The following is a 23,466-nucleotide window of genomic DNA, read 5'->3' as shown; positions in this document are numbered from 1 at the left end:
GAGCCTAGAGTGTCACTTTTATAGGTAAGGTTTGATGTGGGTCTGTGCTGATACTGAAAAGCTCTATCTAATCAGGTGCACAGGTCGCTGGGAGATGGGGAAGATTCTCCAGTTCTGGGAAGAACATGTGAATCAGCAAATCTCAGAAGTCGATGATAAGATCGATCTTTTGTGCCAAGTGGGCCTCCATACTTGGCACGTCTCCTGTGATTTGAAATGTCATAAATCTCTCCTTTTCCCCTCCTTTCTCTGCCAACATTGTCAACAGTATTTTAATATTCAGACAGTATGATTTCCTTTCTTTTTTGGACAACTTGATCCAAATGAATAGAAAAATGCCTGAGTCAAAGAGTCAGAAGAGCACTGGCCAGTGCATGATGCCTTCACATCCTATTTAGACTGAGAACAATAAACTCATTCTTGCTGGCATCTTTACCATATAACCATTAAAAAGACAGCAGGAAACCGTCTCCAGCTCTCACTTTTCCATAAGTACATTACTGCAGGAAATAAAGGACCATTTGAGGAAGTTTTCATTCACATAATCCCTCTCTCTCAGTTAAGTGGGGCTCTTCATATGCCCTAATAGAACACAGAAGGGCTCTTATTGCCACTAATTGCAGCAGATTTGAAAAAGCTGCATGGCAGCGGCCATCTTACCTTGGGTGTGCCCGGTACTGTGGTGATATCCTTGTGTGATGGGTTCTTGCTGTAGAAAGACAGATAAGAATACATTATGAATATTCAGAAGAATGCAAACATCATGAAAATCATATGTGTAGAAGAAAAGCAATTTCACTGTATCCTCTACTACACAGAACTGACACTGCTTTGTTGTGTTAAAATTCAGTTGAAAAGAATAAAATGTCAAAAGAATAAATGTCTCATTTGTCTATTTTAACTGGTAGAACGATGGAATTATGGGAAAAATAATGTCCCATTCTATTTCCACTTTATTACCATTTAGCTAACCAACAACCTCTAACTAATTTAAAACACAATGGCCATTCTTTGTTTCTTTATTAAAGCTAACATAACAGCTACGGATGAAGCTGTCACCTCTATTTCAGACCACATTTTAAACAAGACTTAGCTGAGTTAGCCTAGGTGGTTAGGCCAATATGCTTTTTAATAACTGGCATGAGTTATGAGTCATTATAGTACCTGTGTACACACATAAAAGCATTAGTTAACACACACCTGCAAGAAATCCAAATTCTGCCTATGATGGTAATCACTCAGCAACAATGTGAGGCCAGTGCTAGATGGAGGTACGTCTAGGAGGTGATATGCGGGTAAGGTTCTGGCCATGGCAGGAACAAATCACATTCAATCTAGTCTCCCTCCCTCAGAAAGCTCTTGACCGCTCACTTTTGCTTAGAATTTGCTCTCCATTGCTTCAGATGTGAGCAGGCGTTAGAAAGGACAGCAGTGACAAAAGTGCATGAAGCTATACAAATCACGGTTTTAATCATGTGGAGATGAGAAAAAAGAGCAACAACAGGCTTTAGCTGTTTCAGCCCTGCCCTCTGTGCCACTCAATCCTGGCAGCCCAGGGCGATGCTGTATTTGAAACAATTACTGTCCAAAAGTACCTCTGCTAAGCAGATTTGGGTTATAATTTTTTTATTGAAGTAATCATTCTCATGGATGCACTCATCCAGACCTTCAGAACCTCCTCCTCTCTCTCTCTCTCTCTCTCTCTCTTGCAGTTTGGTTGAGGAGGCAGGAGGAAATAAATGATTTTGCTGTTATTTGATTTGTCAGTGAAGCGCCTTGGGCACTTAGGGCTTTTGAAATATGTTGAGGACAATGCGCAGGCTTGTAAACATTGTATTAAGGAGGCAGAAAGGAGCGGAGAAGAGGAGAAGGAGGTGGGATGAGGGGGTTAGCGTACCTCCCCCTTGGGCTTGGCCAGAGGGGGCTACATTGAACCCCCGCCTCATAGACCTGGCCGATTGAAGATGACTGATTAGAAAGCAGGAAATATTAAACGGGCCGGCTTGAGCGTCCGCCGACAATAGGTAGAGACATATCAAATCACATCTCTACCCCAAACATTAATATCCCTTATTCCATCTCCTCCTCCCTGTCTCTCTCCTCCTCGCTCTTTTTCTCTCAAACACACATTCACACACACACACAGACACACATAAAAGCACTATCATTCTTGTGTCTCTTTTGCCTTTCATTCTGAACTTTTTTCCTTCTCTGCCTGTTTCCTAGTTTGTCATTTCACCTGTCTCTTTTTCTTTATTTTCCTTTCTATCTCACATGAACGGTTTTATTGGCATGGGCTGTAATTATTCCAGTAATGTTGCCAAAGCAATGAAAGAAATGTTTTGATATATATATATATATATATATATATATATATATATATATATATATATATATGTGTGTGTGTGTGTGTGTGTGTGTGTGTTTATACTCTCTCTTTCTTTCTTTCTCTCTCTGTCCTTCTCTCTTTCTCTCCCTCTCTTCCTCTCTTTCTGTATTGTTTGTGGCCAGGCTGTGGCTGGGCATTTATGAGGCTGTGTGATGATGAGGTGGTCCGTTCTGACAGGGGAGAAACGTCACCCTTGTCATGTTCACTTTGTGTCCCACGTTCACTCGTGGACCCATGGCCGCTGCTGCCGAAGCACTGAAATTGAATTTGCTTGAGCCCTAATCCGACAACCTGATTTGGCAGGCGAGCTTGTCCCTGCCGTGGACGAACAGAGAGGGGGAGTGGGAGGAGAAACAGTGAGGAACTAACGAAGGAAGGAGAGAGAAAATGTTACAAAAAAGTAACAAATTTAAAGATCATCTCCATTTGATGCTGCAGATTCTGTATAGTTGGTTGTTGGATTAAACATGGAAAACGGATGAGATCTTACTCTGAACATCAGTCAAGACTGAAGCCTGAAGTTTGATTCTTTCGTTTTCACAGTAGCTGGGAGGCTAATGTAACTAGAAAGTAATGAAAGCATTTATCCCACCAATAAACTCTGTGAAAATGATCATTTATGTCGAACTGTTAAATAATCTCAATAGTACTTGCTTGAAGTTATGTGGTTTCTGACAAACTATGCACTGCATAGCTAAAAACCAGTAGCATCATCCATCAGTAAACCTCAGTTTTGTACTTTTGTCTATGTTTATAGATAACAGTATGTCATAAACCTATCAAGTCACAAGAAAGAATATTTGAGATTACTTAACAACTAGTACATTTAGTCATGCAGTTTGCACAATGCTTTATTATTTTTGAGGTTCTAGTTCAAATTTAAGTCAGAAAGAGACACCAAACATGTTTTGGCTTATCATCTACTTTTGTTGTGGAAAACTACAGAAATTTGATCTTTTTTTCTGAAGTTTTGGTTCAAAAAAGCTTCAGAGGCCGCATGATCATGGCTGACAGGTAAAGGTAGGCTGAGCAGTTGGCCCCACCCCCTCGCTCATGTAATAAGCCTTATGTCTGCCTCTTGTGTAGTCAACATGATTGATCTGACAAGTCAGGAGCAGAGAGATAGAGAGAGAGACATGGAAAGAGAGAGAGGAAGAGAAAGAGACAACACAAATCAGGGCAGGGCCTTGAAAGAGGATAAATTGCCCCATCAGAGGCAGTGCACTGGTTGTGAGATAATAAACGCACTCCTCTGGCATCATAAATCCGCCTGTATGGCACTACAGATCTCACTAGCCCTCACTCACACTCTTTCCCAGCACCACCCCCCATCCACACCACCCCCCACACAACTCAGCTCCACTACACTACAGCCAGCAGGCCTAAACTGAAAATACACTCTTGTGTCCCAGAGACAACATCTAATCCAGGTTTTCAAAAGAGAACTTTTGAGAAATTTGGAGTTTGAAAATGTTCACCCACAATTATACATCATCCTAATTGGTAATCTAAATGTACTACTTTATTATAAGTTACTTTGTGCAATGTCTGTCCTCGTTAATATGTTTGTGCCAATCAAGAGTGCTGTGATGAGATGATTAGGACTAAACAGTCCTATTTAGCTGAAGGCCAATATTTCTGATTGTAGTAATTCTATGCTCTTCCAAAGCTTTTTTTTTCTTGAGTATAACTCTAAAATGAAAAAAGAGGTGTGTCCAAACTTTTGATTAGTACCATTGACTATAAGGATACAGTTGTAGTGTATCTGCACAACATTTATAGTTCAGCCCTAGCACTGAAAGATAATAGTATCTATACATTTATAAAAGATGGTTCCTCAAGGGTTATTTGAAAAAGAACATAGTTTTATATAGAAAATTTTTTCTTTACTAAAGAACCCTTAAAGAATCATCTTTTTAAAGAGTGTACAGTATCAGTTTTCCAGACACAAATTTATTTTAGTGTTCAATGTATAATATCAATAGAACCTATTCAGTCAAAATATTTGAGATTCATATTAGGTCTATTCTGTACACATAAAATCCAACTCTACAGTCACAACAACAGTAACAGGCCCTGTCGCACACATCCTGAAAACAAGGGGGAGCAGTGGGGGTACAGTCTGTGTCGTGTGCAGTTTTTTTTTTTTTTTTGCCCCTTCTTTATTGCTTCAACCTGCATGGTGACAATGAAAGAGAATGACTTGTTAAGAGGCAGCCATCACTGCCAGAGAACGAAAACAAGGAGAGGCAATGTTGAGGCCCTATTGTCAAAGTGACAGGTAGGTGAGAGAGAGAGAGATGGGGGGGTGGGTGGGAAGGAGATAGAGAAGAGATGAAAGGAGACACGCAGACAGTGAGAGTGGGAGATGCAGAAGGAGGGCTGGAGACACTTTTCCCGCATGTCGGAGGGGATGTTGGCGTGAAAGCGTCGACGCTAGCTTTCAGTCTCTCCTGTCACGCTGCTGAAGCCCGTTTTGATACTAGCGACAAAGCCGGGGAGAGCAGGAACAGAGGAGACACAGAGGTTCAGTTTCGCTATCGCTAACGAGACACCAGAACAAAGATGCACATAACTGAAAAAAAGCAACCCTAACTCCGCCTCACAGACTGCAGTTATAAGGAGTGGGAAGAGGGAAATATATGAGAACTGGTTTCTTTTATTAAGGTTATAGTGAAGGATTAATGTCGGCTTTTTTCCATTCCCACGGATGGCCTGTTTCCCGCTAACAAAGTCAGAATTATAAAGCCTTCAGTTTTAAGTGCTTTATAGTGAGAAATAGAACAGGGTAAAAGGGGGCTAACAAAGTATGCAAAGGAACAGTTGGACTACAGTCTGTAATTGTAGACCTACAAAACACCTATATGGTAAGTGGAGCTGATAAAATAGAAACTGTGTGGATACAAGCACAGAGGCCAGTTTTAATATTATGGCTGATCGGTGATGATGTAAATATATGTCTAAGGCCTAATTAGTATCTGCTTAAAGTATATATAGTAAAATAAAGACTAATGTTACTGACCACTGGAACTGTCCTGTCCATGATAGAAGGGTAAAGGTTAATAACAAATCAAAAATTCTCGTAACAAAACTTGTTTCTAAAGCACTGACTTAATAGGCCTTCATGTGCATCCTTTAGCTTGAGGACACATACCGTTAATAATAACACTATTAACAATCCATGTTTCTAGATTTCAACAAAACCAAGCTTGGGGTTTGATTGTTGAAACCAGGTACAGAGAGAGAGAGAGAGAGAGAGAGAGAGAGAGAGAGAGAGAGAAAAGGTAGAAAGAGAGAGGCTGGTGACATTGAGGGTGATGTTGACAACTGACTAAATACCAGTTGACAATAGGGTTTTGTATGGTGGAGATAAAGATTAGTTTTGGTGCTGTTTGCCACTTGGCTCTCACTCGCTCTGTTGGAGGCAAATTGATTACATGGAGGGGTTGGAGGGGCGGGAGCGATATGTAGATTGCTGTGGCTGACGGTGCAGGCGGATGTGTAAAGGCCATGATGGATTTCCATTTCCATACATGAGGAGCGGAGGACACACCAGAAAATGAGAGAGGTGACAGCCACAGGGGAGAGAGAGAGAGAGAGAGAGAGAGAGAGAGAGAGAGAGAGAGAGAGAGAGAGAGAGAGAGAGATAGAGAGAGAAAGAGAGATGGAGAGAGAGATGGAGAGGGAAAGAGAGGGACATCTAGAAATCTGGCAGTCCCAATCTCAGGCACACTCACCCACATCCATCCAGATATCTGCCTAATGCTACATCTTAAATAGCCTTCTCCACTTTACATGCACTCCGTTCTCATCTGCGGCCAAACGAAACGGTATCATTAGAGGGAGATTTACTACAAATTGCCACAAATTCGCCATGTCACTTCCAATGATCTGTGTGCGAGTGTGTGTGTGTGTGTGTGCAGCACACAGCCTTGCCTTAGTGGAATCTTAAGGCAAGGACAGAGGCAGTCTACACCAATGTCTTAAAAGATCTACATGTTAAAGGATCTTTACTGATTATTAATGCTTGAGTCATGTCAGTGTACAATTGAACAGGAATTCCAATAGAACAGGGATCATAATAGGTCTAATAGGTCTAATGGGGATGTAATAAGACATATGCTAATTCACAAGGTCATTATTTATTTATTCTTATCCTTTGAGCCTCTAGTTCTTCTTGCTGTATTCAGTGTAATTTAATGTACTTTGTTTGTACACGAAGCACAAGTGAAATGTTCTTTTGTTCCACTATATACTGTATATAAACTATAAACTTCTTAAACATAACTTCCTGTAGTGTACAAATTCTGTCTAATGGTTTGAACAAACTCAGCAATAGCAGAAAAGCCTTGGTTTCAGTTTCCCCCTAATTTTTATTCAATTATTTTCTGCCTTATTCCCTCTTGTCTCCTTCCTGCCTTTCCTCTTGCTCTCTTTAGTGTAAGTCCTTGCTCAGCAGTGGTGGTGGGAGCATGCTGGGCTTATAACTCAGATGGCTACAGCATGGGGGTTAATGGGAGCATTGTGAGATGAGCTAAATCACAGCCCAGAGATGCTCCGCAGCGTCCACCGCTGATAAACGAGGAGAGATGACGGCATTTCCTTAAATAAGCTCCGCCATCCACCAGAGCCAGGCAGTAGCGGCTAAGTCCGCAGCCGCTGGCCACAGGGGAGGGCCACTCGCTGCCCTTTATTAATTATTAAACCATAACTCCTCCCTGATGGATAACTATCGCTCCTGCTAGAGCTCTGTCTCTCTCTTTCTCTCTCTCCCTTGCACTCTCTCTTTCTCTCTTACTCCCTCTTTCAGCCCAGAAGCATATAAGATAGGAGGTGTAGTACAATATATGCTTGCAGTGGAATGTAATTTGTTTAGCTAAGTCTCCTAGGTCCCTCAGAGTGTACACACCAAATCAGAGCAGATGCTAAACTTTCAATTCATATTTGTATTCCTAAGTAGATGAAGATATATTTTATTATTATTTTAATAAGGTGATATAAATCATAAACACACCGTGATTATTAATGTAATTAGGTAATTACATTTAAATAGCATAGTAAAACAACAGTAATGACACGTTCCAAACAATTCAGACATAACTTGGTATTTGACCTCTCTGTGGCCTAAAGATATACTGCACATTGTTTATGTTGTGGCTACTGAGCCTTGCTTTGGAGACTGAGACTTCCTGCCTGATATGGGCCACCACAAAAGGGACACAGCAGGGAAAGTGCTAGCAGCTGCAGAGGAAGAGCAAAATGTTTTAGCCTGGTAAGCTAATATTATGCTATGCTGAGGGTTCATGTCAGCTCCAGCTGAGCAGTGTTGTGTCCTGTGCCATGTCACTGTGTCTGAAAGGCTAACCTGGTGAGTGATGGGGCATTGTGTGGATTTCTCTGATCCACTTGACATGTTTAACCTGGCCTGCTCAAAGCCCTGACAACACCACAGGCTGATTTATGACAGCCAGGCCCAAACCATCCTACAGTGGAAAGGTGGCTACCTGAACTGAAACTGGGGCCATAGGTCAAAAATGTCCTGACTTTGTAGTAAAGCCAAAGATAAACAGGACTAACCTAATTTGACAACAGGAAGAAAGTGGATGTCTTATAAAAGCTACACATTTTATTAATCAAAAGGGTCATTTCCTTTTTATTACTGAGATTAAGGTTAGTGTTTGATTTAACCTTAGGGCTAAAAATATGATTACATATAGATATTTCCATATTGTTGCTGTCATATCAAAACCTACAAAATGTATTTTTATACCATTTGAATACAAACGCTTTTAACATCTTTACTGAGCAAACATTTAATTATGACTGGTATCTCAATGGCTTATTATTATATATTAAAGGACATGCTTGGAGACTGTTTTGTATGAATAAAAATGCCAAAAATGTTCTTAACTTTGAAAACTGCTTTTTACAAAAGTTTCTTTTTATGAAAACTCAAAACCATTTCTTTTTAATGGCTGAGGTCGTGGTCAAGGTTTGGTACAAAAAACAAAGGTGGGTATGTGCTCTACCTGATGTGCAAATGGGTGAGTCTCTCCATCTCCTGCTCCATGTGCTCCTGCAGTTCTCCAGGACGCAGCAAGACCTGACAGATCGGACAGATAGGAGCTTGGCTGTCATACAAAGACACCTTCTTCTTGCCTGGGAGAGAGAGTAGGAAGAGTAGACAGAGAGAGGGAAGAGTAGACAGAGAGTTAACTGTGAATAGAGAAGTGACCTACATCAAAACTTCTGAAACACACTCTAAATGTTCTTTCCATTGTCAGCCCAGTCAAGCAGTACAGTATTTGAATCTGATTTTACACAGCAGAGAGTGAAGTGAGGAGCAGTAAGAGAGTGACTGAGAGCTGTATATGTGTGTGTATGTGTGTGTGTGTGTGTGTGTGTGTGTATGTGTGAGTGCGTGTTGAAGGGCAGAGGGGGGAGTGCTCCAAGTTGCTCAGGGTTGTGTGTGTGTGTGTGTGGATTAAGTGGCTGGGATTTCAGCAGCAGGAGAATCCGTCACCCTCGGCCTCCTGTCTCCTGTTCCCTCATTAAAGCAGCCGCAGAGGCAGGCTCAGTCAGCCCAGCAGCCGCACAGAGCACATACTAACTTACTGAAGCTCACTGACTCTCGCCAGCAGCTCTGCTTTACTTCATTAGCTTAGCTTTTGACAACTTCAACTTCTGCTTCAATACAAACCAATGCGACGGAAGTAAAGAGAACAGTTTCCAAAGTAAGAAATACTTTCAAACAAGTCAAGCAGCAAAATCTAGTGCTGCAATGTGTGCATGTGTGTGAGAGAGACATGAGGTAAAGGATGGTATGATGTCGCCACACATCAGTGAGATAAATCCAAAGAAAGGCGAAGAGCAATAAGACACTGCCTGACAGCTCTATTTGATCCAAGCTGAATAGCAAAGTGGTCCAAAGCTTTTCAGAATTGATTGAAGCCTTTTTAGAATGTAGTGCTTTTACAGTACAATCACTTTTATTACTAACATTTTGCAACCTTGAAATCTAAGATTTCATCATGCATTGGATCATTTCCTAAGGAAACATAATTCAGCCTTAATTATCCCTCTTGCACGTGAACATGCACATTTTTATAAACTCGCATCTTGTATATCAAATCAGGTGGACTCTCAAAATGTAGAAAATAATCCCAAGATGCTTTCACCATGACTCAGAGACGTCCTGTTCCACTGCTGTCTCTCAGCTCACACACCTGGAGACAGCCAATCAGAACAGCTATATTTAGCACCCAGCACAATAGGCCCTCCCCTGAACAGGACATCCTGGATGGACTAGCCATTATTAACAGACTACATTGTGATAAGCAAATACACGCTTACCTCATCCCAAACACACAAATGCATATAGAGGTTCACACATGCTGTGTATCCACAAACAGGAAATGAGGAAATTGTTCTTGTCCCCACCTGTCCCCAGACATTTCACACGTGCTACACATAAATCTATATATAACTGTAAAGGCCACAGTTAATTGCTGTGTTGTCTGCTACAATTTCCCACCAGCGTAAGTCTTTGTTTATGATAGATGTGAAGATAACAGCTGTGGAATATAAAGTTCACTCTTTAACACATAAACTTAACACAAAGTATATAGTTATTCAGTAGCTACTAGGGCTGAGTATCAAAATTCAATACTTTTACATTAGCCACCACATCTTTTCAATATTGGCTATCAAAAGGTTCTGTGTCATTCAGTACTAAATTTATTTTATTATCCAATAATAATAATATAGCCAATAATAATGCTTGTTCTAAAATCTAGACTGCAGATTGGCTGTCTGAAATACATTCCATATGCATGTTATAAACATAAGTGCTTCTTGATTAGTATGCAATCCATTACAATTAGTAAATACACCAACTTTAACAAATCATACTCATTTCTGGGTTAAGCCACACCCACTGTGGGTCTGTAATGAAAAAGAAGGTATTGGAAAAACATTGTTTAGGAGTCGATATCCGAAATCAAGGCATAAATATCAAAACTTTTGAACCCCAGTAACCACAAAAAAATGATAGTAAATCAGTAAATCTAACAAGCTAATATGTAGCTAATATGAAATTTGTAAGATATATACTTATGAGAGTGGAAAACTGAAGTGTGAGCACACACACTATATGGCAATGCATGTACTGTGCTAGGGAAAGTGTGAGTGCTATGTTAGAAGCAGAAAGGTTATCAGCTACTAGGACTTAAGGCCAAAGGTTATTTTTTATTGGAATGATGAGGTAACCCAGAAGAAGAATTGTCACAAACAAAGAAAAACTCACTCTACACACTCTCTCCCACACACACACACACACACACACACACACGTTCAGGCTAATCCAACCCCTCTCTATATAAAGCCCCTGGCTCAGCCTGAGCCTGTCCTTGACTTCAGAGGGCACTGTTGTATTTGTCTTCACATGATGTGTTTGCTGTTTGAGTGGGTGATGGATCAGTAACACTCCCTCCTCCCACCCACACACACATACACACACAGATGTGTGACAGGGTCCCTTTGGGGGCACATATCCCCGCACACATATTGGCCTGTCAGAACTATTTCCTGCAAGAGCACAGATCCATCAGTGAGAAGCAAGCAGGGTCAATGTTAGCATGCTGGCTAACACACACACACACACACACACACACACACACACACACACACACACATATATATATATATATATATATATATATATATATATACACACACACACACACACACACACACACATAGAGCCTCCACCTCCTTCTCTCTCTCCCTCCCTCTGCGTTCCTCCAGTCGTGCCGCTGCATACTCAACCTGTATTCCACAGCACTACTACTTAACGGCCGCGTGCTCTGGACACTTTAAGTGACTTTGAAAAATAGGTAATCGATTACAATTCCTCACACCTCTGTCTCTCCCTCTCTTTTTCTATCTCTCTCCTGCAGCATCCTCGCACATCTATTTCTAATTTTCTCTCCCTCTTCTATATTTGTTTTCCGTGCTCCCTCGTCTATTTCTCCACCCATTCTTTTATTTTTTAATACTTTTCTCCTCCATGCAATCGCCCACTGTTTCATTAAATGCCAGATGCTCCTTTCATCTTAAATTCTGTATCTTTCCTTCTCTCTCTTTCTCTTTCTTTTTGTCTTTCTTATCTCTCTCTTTCTTCTCTTTCTGCCTTTTTTCCCTCTCTCTCTCTCTCTCTCTTGCCCCCCTCTCTCTGCTATCCAGGCTCAGCAGTGGTCAGCTTTATTGCATTGACAAGATAATTTGAGTCATGCCAAAGCAATCACCGTCTGCAAGAGTAAACAAAAGCCAAGTGCAATCCTATTGGGTGGCTGATAAAGCTCTTTACGTTCTCTGGCTGAAACACCTATTTTCACTTTTCCTTTCATGTGTAAATTTCTTACAAAAAGCTCACGCCTGGCTCTGGATCTGGCTCAAGTTGCTGCTTTCCTTAGCTATCTTTTTTATTTGTTGACATGACAGGCAGCTTGATGAACTGATGTTAATGATGTGCAACATGTGATGTTCACACAGTGACCAGTTCACGTGTAGTGGTGTGTGTGTGTTCAGAGTGACAGGTGAGAGGGAGGTGGTTAAGGGTGTGACAGGCGCTCGACCAAGCCATCAGGACTCCATTACTGAGCCTATTGATTGTGTACGGATGAATTAAAGAGCCAGATTCAAGAGGCACACTTTCATTGTCTTTTCACACACACACACACACACACACACACACACACACACACACACACACACACATCTCTCTGGGGGTGTTATACACACAGAAATGCTGCACTCCGTCCAGTAGCAGACTGCTGTTTTGGATGGGCATGACAAGTTCACTGGAGGATAAAATCCTTTTTTTTCAATTTAGATGTCAAAATGCTTAATAAATGCCTCATTGCTATTCTTGTTGGTTAAACTGGAACTTTGATTGGTCACTATCTAAAAAAGAATTCAGAATAAGTCAAATATTTCCCAAGTTAATTTTTGTTTGAGGCTTTGGTTTATTTATTAATAAGATTTTAATACTGAAAATACATTAGAGCAGGCATTTTGCACAGGCCAATGACAACAGTAGGTGGGGTTAGGCCCAGCAGGCCCAATCATACCATTGCCAGTCTTTCTTGGAGAGCAGGATGTTTAGGCGATGCTACGCTACTGTGACAAAAATGTCTGCATTTTATTCATTTTACTGCATTTGTAACAGTTTACTGAATGTCTCTGTAATCCAGGTAAATCTAAATTCTACGATTTCTTAATAGGATAAACATATCTGCATCAGCATCAACAGAAATGTACATAAAAAATATCAGCTCAGAACACCCACCTGCAGAAATTTTGGTACACTATGCAGCATCATTGCACACGGCATGTGAAACTGATGTATACATTTGAAAGTATAAAAATGTTTAAAATTCCCACTGTTTTTTATGTCATTAAATTTGATATATATATTTTTTAGAAACAAATAGAAGAAGAAATATGCTCACCTATCTGTCAATACACACACTGATGTAATGTCAGACACAGAGCAAAGGGGTATGTATATATATATATATATATATATATATATATATATATATATATATATGTGTGTGTGTGTGTGTGTGTGTGTGTGTGTGCGTGTGTGTGTGTTAAGGAGCGCATGGGTCTGCATAGTCTTTTGGAAGGGTTAGGCGTGTGTGCTTCTCACAGGGGAGACATAATTAATCACTGGCTGTCTCTATTAGTCAATCCTCTCTGGAGATGTTCTGGCCACCAAGACTACACTGCACACACACACACACACACACACACACACTCCTTCTGTCTATAGGAAAAGCATACCACATACCTAGACCCCCACCCCTACACACACACACACCCAAAGCCCCAAATCATATCATACAACATCCTTTTCATTACTTCAAAACTAACAAAAGTCAGAGTTTGTGCTGTATGAAAGAGTTTGTGCTGTATGAATGTGCAGCTTAGAGCTCAGTCTTCCAAGGCTTCCAAGGTTGTGTGTTTTATGTCAACGCTTGTTAATACAAAATGCATATTGTTCCCCTAGATTTGACTCAGCAAATTTATCATATCATCGCTGCATTCTGGGTAATTTTCTGGTGCATACAAAATTGCAATGTCCTTTTAGTGTCCTTTTTGGTTTAGGCTTTTAAGACATCAGAGTGCAAAATCAGTACTCTTGTTTTAATGTGAGTCGACTGTATTGGTCAATAATGCTGGGCGGTGTAATCCAGCTACATCCAGCTAGTCCTGTTTGGTCTGTTACTGCAATGATGCTGCATAGTGTACCAAAATTTCTGCAATTAACTTTATGTTATGAACGTAAAAAACTTGAGTTTTACGTAAAAAAGAGAAATACAATTAAAAGCTGATGTTATAAGTTATATAATGGAACACACAAGGTTAGCATACACTCCTCCTCCAATGTGAGAACATTCTCTCTGTCCTGCCTCTGTTGTCTTGTCCCTTTCTTTTAATCACCTTCTCTAGTCACAACACAACCCACCCTTACTGCCTATTCTCTCTTCCTCTCTCTCCCAGGTGACTGATGACTGGTAGCAGACAGAGAGATAAATCCAGGGATAGAGGAAGGGGGGTCTGGCGCATAGTGCTTGTCAGCGCGTTAAAGATGATTAATGTGGGATGCCCTCCTGTGCCGGACCCCTGCACACACAGGCAGGGACTCCGTTTAATCTGTGGGACCGCCGGGACCGGTGCGCAGAGAGGGCCAATAACAAGGAAATAGGACTGACAGAACTTTTTAGTGCTGAGATTCCTCACCTAAATGCCATGCTGAGGGAGAGAGATAGTCTGAGAGAGAGGGAGAGACAGAGAGAGAGGGAGATGTGCCTTTGACAGCTCTGATTGAGTGCAGGCCTGATGTTCTCTAATGCGCCAAGATGGATCATCTCATCTCTCACTCTCTCTTTCTCTCTATCCAACTCTCTCTCTCTCTCCCTCCCTCTCTATCCACAATCTCTCTCTTTTTAATCTCTGGCATGGCGAGCTGTTATCAGGGACCCATCTCTTCACCCACACTTCCAGTCTGATAGCACAAGCTAATGAGGGCCTTTCGCTTTCCTAGCCTTTAGACGCTCCCTAATTATTAAAAGCACTTTCATCACCACTAACCTCTCCCTAACCTCACTCACAGCACAATTACACGCTGGACGGCTGAGTTTGCGCATGCTAATATTCATTGCTAGCTAATATTCTCTCTCTCTCTTTTTGTCTCTCTCTCTCAGTACAGTCCAACTGAGCAGTGCTTTATTAGCATGGATGCTACAGATTACATTGTTACATTACTACCCAAGAGCAAACAGAAGAAAAAGCAAGACAAGGGTAGGAATGGAGTAGTAAAAAACTAGCCATTTTCAAGATTATTAATCACGAAAAAGGAAAGAGAGACTTCAACTATGCTAGCAACGCACTGTACTTCCTGCTAGCTTGAAAAGCTAATTCATTGAAGCCCTTCTCTGTAGCTTGCTTTTAAGCTCCTTACATGTGTTTTACAAGCTGCTGTGTTATGAAAGAAAAGAAAAAAATAATAATCTTGCTCTACAGAAGCCATCTAAAAACTGCTCTCCATCTGCGGCTGGCAGCCAGCCACCAGCTGCTCCAACTGGGCCTGCACGCCGCGTGTCTCCCCACTCATTTAGCCTGGCAGCTTAGCCTAACTCAAACAGCATGTAGGTGTTTGGTTAAAAACAACCCTCTACATACCTGTGTTCATAACCCAGGCACAGGAGATGCTATTCAACTGTTTTTGTGATAAAATAAAAAGTTCATATTAAAAGTTCTTTATTGAAGCACATAAGGTCAGTGTAGGAATTGTGGAAGAAGTTGTACATACTTCTAATGTGCGGAATCTGCCATATTACTGCTTGGTCCTATCTTTTAGCATGATGCTAATGACCTTTTAAAATGTCGGTCTCATAACCATGGTGAAATCATTCGTTCAGTGGCTTTAATGGTCTTCATCTGGTTTGGTTGTTTGAGAACGCTTGTAGGAAGTTTTATGCCTGCGTGTGTGCCACGTGTATGTGTTCAGTGAGCAGAGTCGAGTGCGGTTCTCTTAACGCACTGGCAAGAGAACAAAGCCTCTGCTAATGGGCACAGAGGGAGTTGTAGGAGCCTTTTGAAATCTTTCCGTGTTAACAAAGTGTGGCTGTGCTTGGTATGTGCACACATACGCATACCCACACACACATAATGCTATAAAATTCCTATCTTTGTGGGGTATTTCCACTGACTTCTGTATTACTGCAGGTAAACTGCTTTGCCCTTAAGTAATACAACAAAAACTTCAACACTAAAGAAAACGTTTTATGCTTTTTTAAATAAAAGCTGCTTTTTTATATGTCAAAATGTATTTTCATGCATAAAGACCAGCTAAATACCCACAAAACATTAAAATGTTCTTGTTTTCTGAAGAGCTAAACATGGCACACAGGCACACACACAGACTGATGTTAGTCTCATCTGGGGATGCCAATAGCCATATTGGTCCCTGCTCATCTAGCACCACTTCAACCAAAATCGTATGCAGATTCAGGCTCCCAGCATGCTTCATATTAATGCTTGTGACACCACTGCCTTGAGAATCTTATGGTTGTTATAGATCTGATTATATTGATTATATTTTTAATCTACACAGACTGTCACTTCACTGGGATGTATGTATTTGATGGATGTATTTCTGTTTGGCAGACAGCAGTGTCCCTTCACTGTGTCCTATTGAAACCTACTGAAAGTGAGGGAGTGAAGATAGAATATCAAAGCAAGTTACTAAGACTGTACAATATAATTGTTATCACAGTTTTGGTTTCTGCATTACTGCCAATATGATCACAGAAAGCTGCAATAAGCAAAAAAAAAAGATTACTATGTTACCAAAAACAGCAATGTAGTATTCTGTCCATATCTTGTAGCCCCCCAGTCACAGAGGTCCCTTTGTTACATGTCAGATATGCAGGGGACTTTTGGATTATTGATCACTGCAGAGCACCTGAAGAACGAGCACCTGCCTGTGTCCTTGAAGAAGCCTTAGGGCTCCTTGTCCACCCTGTTGCTCCTTTCCGCTTTCCATGCATCCTAAATGGGTTTTCCTGACATGCATCCAGCGTTTACGCCTCCCTGCTTTATCCCTCTTTACCCCCCCCTCTCTCTCTCTCTCTCTCTCTATTCTCCCTCTTCTCCACCCCTAAACATGCCAACATCAGTAAACAGCGAAATCTCTCAGCCCCCTTACCGCACCTAACCGCATTACCGCGCCCGATAACGTCTTCAAATAACGCCCGATAAGAGGAATTTGATTTGATTCGCGGCCGGCTTTCTTCTTTTTTTTCTCTCCTTCAGAGACTCCCCCACCTTCTTTCTTCTTCTCTTTACCTCAGGCTGTACTACCCCCCAACACCCCTCCGCCTCCTCTCTCCTCTCATCTTCTGCTGCTAAAATGACACTGTCTCGCATGCACAATCAAATAAATCCAGCAGGCCTGTCAACCTTCATTTTTTTGGCTTCGCAACTCCCTAAATCAACGCAAGGTGAGACGCCACGAGTCATCTCCATAGCGCCAAATATGGGTTCTCTGCTCAAAAGGAAGGGAATTAAAGTGATAATGGGACTGGCCTGGGCTGGATGCGTGAGAGAGGGAGGCAGAAAGAGATTCACTTTATGGTAAGTGAATAGTGCAGGTTGCTAAGCGGGTTGGACAGTTACTGGGCTGATGATACCAGGCTGATGGGGGTGGACAAGAAAAGAACAAAAATGGGGGAGGAAGAGAGGAGAGAAGGGGAGAAGAGGAGAGAAAAGGAGGGGAATGAGGTGTCACTGCTCATTCGGGTGGATGTCTGATGGAATGGAACGAGGTCGAGCCCGCTGTTGCGTCCAGTGAACGCCTGCGTTAGCGTTAGCATCAGCGTTAGCGTCAGGCCTAGCGGTGTGTAGAAAGGCCACTCCGGGCTGACAATGATGCATTGTGCTGTTAAATAACAGCTTCACACACCCCGGCTCAAAGCTGATCACTCACACACATACACACGCACATTTTTAAAAGGCAAATGCAATCCTGTGGCAGCAGCAGCAAGTGGGGAGTGGGGATCGAGCTCCATCACTCTGTCAGGAGTGGAGAACGAGCGGGGCGGAGTGTTTTGCTAAAGATGATGCGTGCTTGATCCGTGTAATCAGAGTGTTGCTACTCCGGTGGAAAACGGGCGAGCGAGCGGGTTAACAGAGAGGTGGAGACACCATTATCTAAAAAAAAGTGATAATAACGGGGAGGACGTTTTGGAGGGCACAGTGCGCAATGTGTGCATATTCATGAGTGTGTGTTAGTTTGGGATGTAGCATAAAGTCTGTGACTTTGTGTTCGTGTGGACTGAGGGGTTTAGCTTTGTGTAAAGTGTGTATGTGTAGAGATTGAGGAGGTGGTATAGAAGAGAAGTGCCTGTGTTGGTGGGTATGGGTCCTCACAGTAGTGACAGCTGTTTATTCAATCAATCACCTTGTGGCTGGTACAGCACTGTGTGCCGCAGCGGCTGGAGATTGAGTTTTGCCTCACAGGGGAGAATGGAGCAAATTAATAGAGCATTACCCAGCCGCTGACCCAGGAAATGAGTCTGACACTTCTGGGTTAGATCTGCCAGCTTTTGCCTGCCTCTCTCTCTCTCTCTCTCTCTCTCTCTCTCTCTCTCTCTCTCTCTCTCTCACAGAGATAGTACTCCTGGCCTGTGGTTGTGTCTCACTCCTGGCTCCTGGCTCCCTACTCCTCCCTGGGGAAAAGAGCCATTACAGCTCCCCTCCCTGCGCGGCCGGCTAGAGCAGGAGAGGGCATCAGCCTCACTTAAATATGGATGGATTTGGGCGGCTCAGAGAAATGGTGCGTTTGTCTGAACAGGTGGGACCTGTTTGCAGAGAGGCTGGCCAGGCGGGCTGCAGCAGGGTCATATCCCAGAGGAAGCAGGACCTGCTGGGACATGGAACACGTGGGTGATAGCCTTTCACTGGGGCCATCCATCACCAGCCAGCATGCCCACTGCCCTCAGCCCATACACATTCCTCTAAGAGCAGGGAGACCTACAGCAGGTCGTGAAAATAAAATGAGAGAAGCAAAAACCATAAAAAATACTATTTATATTTGAGAAAAGCAAAGATTTACTGAGTCATTGGTTCACTAAACCTGTGGACACCAATGCCCTGCATATTCCTTAAAAAATCTGATGTTTGAACTGAAAAGTCAGTCACCTAGTTATCTTCAATGTCAATATTCAATGACAAAAACTGATTTTCACCTTATCCGAACTCGCAGCCACAAAAGATATGCGGCTCTTAACAATTTAACCACTGGCCAACCTTAACAGAGTTCATTAAGTTACTTCATCAAGTGTTTAACAAGATATCTGCTTCTTCAAAGAAACGAATGGTGTCGGTGAGCTTGTGTTCATTGATAGGATCATGAACTGTGAATTGTACAAAGGCATTTAGGAGGCAAACCTGCACAAGAAGTGCTCAAACAATAATGACCTAAAAACAACCGCCTTTTTAAAGAGTGCTTTGCTAAAAAGAAAATCACAATCTTCCAATGATCTGTTTAAAATAAATACCACTTAGTACAACATATGCTGAGTTTACAAAAGAATTATGATACATCTTAGCAAATACAGCGCGGCTCCAATGCACCAACTCAGGAAACGCTTTAGGTGTGTTAGAACCAAAAAAACACCTAAATATGCAGGGCAGGGAACCACTGTGCTAAGTCTATGGCACAAAAGTGAAGGAACTAATTCAGCGGCAATTATCAATTAATGTTGTGCTAGCAGTTTGTTCCAACTTGTAACTGATGCCAGGTGCTGACTGCCTTTTGCCTGTCCATTAGTGGGATCGCTCTCTCTCTCTCTTAGACAGACACACACACACAGACACACTGTTTCCCAAATAAACTCCTAACCATAATTGATAGCACAAAGCCACAGATAACCTCTACAGATTTCTTTTGCGAAGGAAGTGCCCCCATCAGTCTCCCCTCCGCCTCCCCCTTTTGCTCTCATATGCCAGAGAGAGGGAATTAATTACCAGAGCCAATTTACTGTTTATACTCTGATGTTTTAACTAATTAGCACTAATGGCGACAGAACAGCAGCCGGTGGAGTTAATTGAATTCAGACGATGGCGCAGAGAAGACAAGCTGCAAGGTCCGTCTGAACAGAGCAGCTAGCAGCTGTCATCACTGACTGGGCTCCCCCTCCTGTGCCTTTGTTAACACTCTCACTACACACACAGTTAGCAAATGTATTTACAAAGGACCTGTCATCTTGCATCGCTCTCACTGTCTGTTTGGAATTGCTTTATGGATGCTGCTCTAGAGAGCGGCTAATGCTAATCTTCCGCTGCGCTAATTCGGCTTCATCGTGCTAGTTCGTCACTGTTGTAAGGGCTGCTGAATAATGACTGGCTGTAATGCTGAACACATCCCGCTTCAGCGATTTCGAGCCCTTGTGAAAAAAAGCACTCCGCTCTGAGCCATAAAAAGCCTCTAAAGGCTTAATCATTTGAAAGTTACAAGAGAAAGTGCTGTCACGCATGGTGATCAATCATATCTAGCACCGCCAAACGGTCTGCCTCCTGACCTACTCACAGGCCTTGTGTTCAAAATGGCACTCTACCCGTTCCCCATTCCCTGTGCTGAAGAATCAGCACTAATGTAGATTGCTAATATAGGGAATGGAAATGAGTAACTGAGTGTTTGCAGTAAGGTAGATTGTTTCTGTGGTTTCCATCCAAAAACTGTTCAAAACCCAACAAATTGCACAAAAAAACAATCCAAAAAGAAAAAAAAAACAGCCATAATACAAAATAACGTCGATCAATGTTAAGCTGGGTACGTTGGCAGCTGCTGTTCTGCATATAAACTATAAATTATTTCAATAAAATAATTATTTGATTATTATGAAACATAGGAAAAACTCTGCACAGTCAATTAATGCATAATCTATGCCATGTTAGACCCTAACCCATATCAATTACATCAATAATAAACTGGGTACCTTAATTGCTGATGTTGATTAAGAATGATAGAGATGTGCATGGCAGTGGCCTCCTCTCAACAAGAGTGACGAAATGTATGTCAGTCAAAGTTTTGAGAAGTCAGGCCTATTTAAACTGTAGCTGCATTATTAGGTAATGCAGTTTATGATTTATATATTTTTAAACTCACCAAAATAATAACGAAGCAGCCTAAATGTTATCCTTCTGTTGTCCTTCCAATCCAACCAAAATCCACCCCAATTTGAGAACCTGCCTAACTTGGCAACACTGCCTCAGAGACATAAGTGGGTTTACACTCAGTCAAATCTTGTTCTGGCATCCATTTTGAATGCACTAAATTCTAATGTGTTCTGATGTGAAGTTAGCCCGTTGTACCTATTGCATAATCCTGTGGTAATGTTTTCATCTGAAAAAGTCCTGTTTAACACAACAGTGTGCACAAAAGTCCCATCACAAGCTATCGAAAGCACAGAGTCCTGTCCAGTCCGGTGGGAGCGCTCGCTCCATCTCTGTCCCTGAGATTAAGGCTCAAAGTCAGGCTAAAGTGGCATGCAGGGTAAAGGCGATCTGTCTTCCCTCAGCTCTGGTGTAGACAGAGGGGAGGTGTATGTGGGGGGAGAAAGTGAGCCACTGATTGATTCGTCACTGGAGACTCTCCTGTGTCTGCTGCTCGTCTGCTGCTGCTTGTGCGCTGATCTCAGAGTCTGCAGTACAACAGCCCTTACACACACTCACACACACACACACACACACACACACACACACACACACACACACACGCACACGCACACACACACATACATATATATGCTTGCCCCCTGGGCGCTACGGGGCCAGGGACTTCCTGTTCCTCACCCCTGCTCATCTGTCAGGTCCTGGAGTGAGCTGACATCCACTAACACCTCCATCGCACAAAGCATTTAGAGCCTAAGCCTCTCTCCTGCTCTCTCTCTGTTTCTCTCTCTGTCTCCCTTTGGTGGCTGCGGCTTGGTTGTTAACACAGCACCTGTCTGCAGTGCAGTTAAGGAGAGAAATAAATCACCTCCGCCCTGTTATCTAGCACATGGAAGTAGCCTCATGAATGTGCACAAACATACACACATTTATCAGAGAAGGTGGTATGTATCTCCAAAATACTTACCTTAGAGGAGAAAACAGTCTTTACTTTGAATGTAAGGTAATGTAAAGAGATTTTAGTCTAAGCAATTGCATAGCATTTGTATTGGACCATCCATCATGGCATTTTCTCACACTGTAAAAGGCAGCTGCTATGCTCAAATGATGTAAAAAAAAAAGAAAAATCACAAAAATGTAGAAATGTCAGTTGTTTGGAACTGATAATATGTATAATATTACAAAACCTCATATTTCCAAAACAGTAATGGTAACTTCATAGGAGGAAAAACAGTTCTGAACTTTTAATGAAGAATGGCCCAGTTATGTATTTTCTTGGCTAATTCTCATTTCTTTACATCCAAATTGGTCAATAGCTGATTTTTATTATTATTTTTTTAACCTAAGGATAGTATCGTGTAGACTAAATGAACAAATGAAACACACTAGCACATTTCTTTGCATTGTTGCAATATAAATACAATTACCTTGCTCTTTAATGGGCCAAACTATCATTTAGTGTGAAAAGCTAACTATTGAAATAGCGTAAATCTAATATAGTGCTACCAAAAAAACTCACAAAAGAAAATAGGTGAGGACTGTTTAACTGAACCAGGCAACATAATTTATTTCTCTTACTCTGGCTTTTCTACAAAGTCAGGATATTTTTGGCCTAAAAAATTGTACAAAATCAAGCACACACATACATGCACCATAATGCAGTAACCCAACAGTACAAACAAACAGCTTTGCATTAAGAGCCACATCCAGCTTGTGTGAGTGTGCGTTCTCATGCTCCAGACTGTGTGTGTCAGGGGCACTGAGCCTCAGAAATATGGCCCGGCGGGTCAGTGTGGCGGAGCGGGGGAATAATCAGCACGCCGCTACTTCCACATCTCTCACTACAATGGGCTGTGATTTATCCTCCGCCCCTGGCCGCACACCAGCTCAGCCAAACCCCTCCAAACCCCCACCAACCAGCTCTATATCTGTTCTTGCTGTCATCACACAACACCCAACACCAACTTACAACTTCACACTATCTCCAACATCTCCCTTTTCTCTCTCTCTCTCTCTCTCTCTCTCTCTCTCTCTCTCTCTCTCTCTCTCTCCCCCTCTCTCTGTCTCTCTCCCTTAAGCAATAACTTATCTATTGTTTCTATGCCATATATAGTTTACTTGAGATTAATAGTAGTTTTCACCTGACTGATTAGTGAGTTATAAGCTTTCATTGCTTGTTAACTACACTAACCTCATAACTACAGTGGAAAACTAAAGAAGCAAACCTCACACCAAACACGGCAAATCAACATTTGGGGAATGAAAACGTTTTTTTTTTTTGCCAAACTATAACTTGGCGTGCTCATTCCCAAATAATGTATAGTTACTGAATAAGTCTAGGCTAATAAGTGAATGATAAGCCTGCAGTTTAAGGGATTATAAAGTGTCCAGCATGCTGCATTGTAATCTGCTGAAGTGACTGCACATCTCCATCTCTATCTGCTCCTTTCGCGCTTCGCTTACTCCCTATCTTTCTACAGCCTGTGCTGCTTCTTGGTGGGCAGTGCAGGTTTTCTCTTGAGCAAGATGACTGGGCTGGATTGGCAGCTCTCAGCAGGTGAGGGTCCGAAGCCTAGAGCTGGGGGGTTGTTATCAGGACTTGTCGCTGTGCAGAGACACTCACCTAATCCCCCCGCTGCGCATCTGTATCTGTATCTATAGATGCTGTATATTCTCCATCCCCCCCCCCTCTTTTTTCTCTCTCTTTCTCTCTGTCAGTGAGGGCTTAATAAAGGCTGGAGTAGGGGCCGGAGAGTGCAGCTGAGGGTTTACCTAGGAGATGGCTATCAGGAGAAGTGGGTTTTTCAGGTTCGCCCGATAAAAGGGACCCT

The 23,466-nt window shown here is 42.1% G+C and overlaps 1 protein-coding gene across 7 annotated transcripts in view; it reads right to left on the bottom strand.

The window, feature by feature from the left end:
- rnf220a (ring finger protein 220a) overlaps positions 1-23,466 on the bottom strand; it is a 143,560-nt gene that overhangs the window by 30,202 nt on the left and 89,892 nt on the right. For all 7 annotated transcript variants that reach the window (XM_017702687.2, XM_017702688.2, XM_017702690.2 and 4 more), the window contains exons 3-4: positions 8,419-8,548; positions 661-709 (exon numbers count right to left, since the gene is read on the bottom strand). In XM_017702687.2, the coding sequence (XP_017558176.1) occupies positions 661-709; positions 8,419-8,548 (179 nt within the window). The remainder of the gene's footprint in view (positions 1-660; positions 710-8,418; positions 8,549-23,466) is intronic.

Source organism: Pygocentrus nattereri, chromosome 2 (assembly GCF_015220715.1).
Source record: "Pygocentrus nattereri isolate fPygNat1 chromosome 2, fPygNat1.pri, whole genome shotgun sequence".
Classification (NCBI taxonomy): domain Eukaryota; kingdom Metazoa; phylum Chordata; class Actinopteri; order Characiformes; family Serrasalmidae; genus Pygocentrus; species Pygocentrus nattereri.
This window is presented reverse-complemented; position numbering and strand designations above follow the sequence as displayed.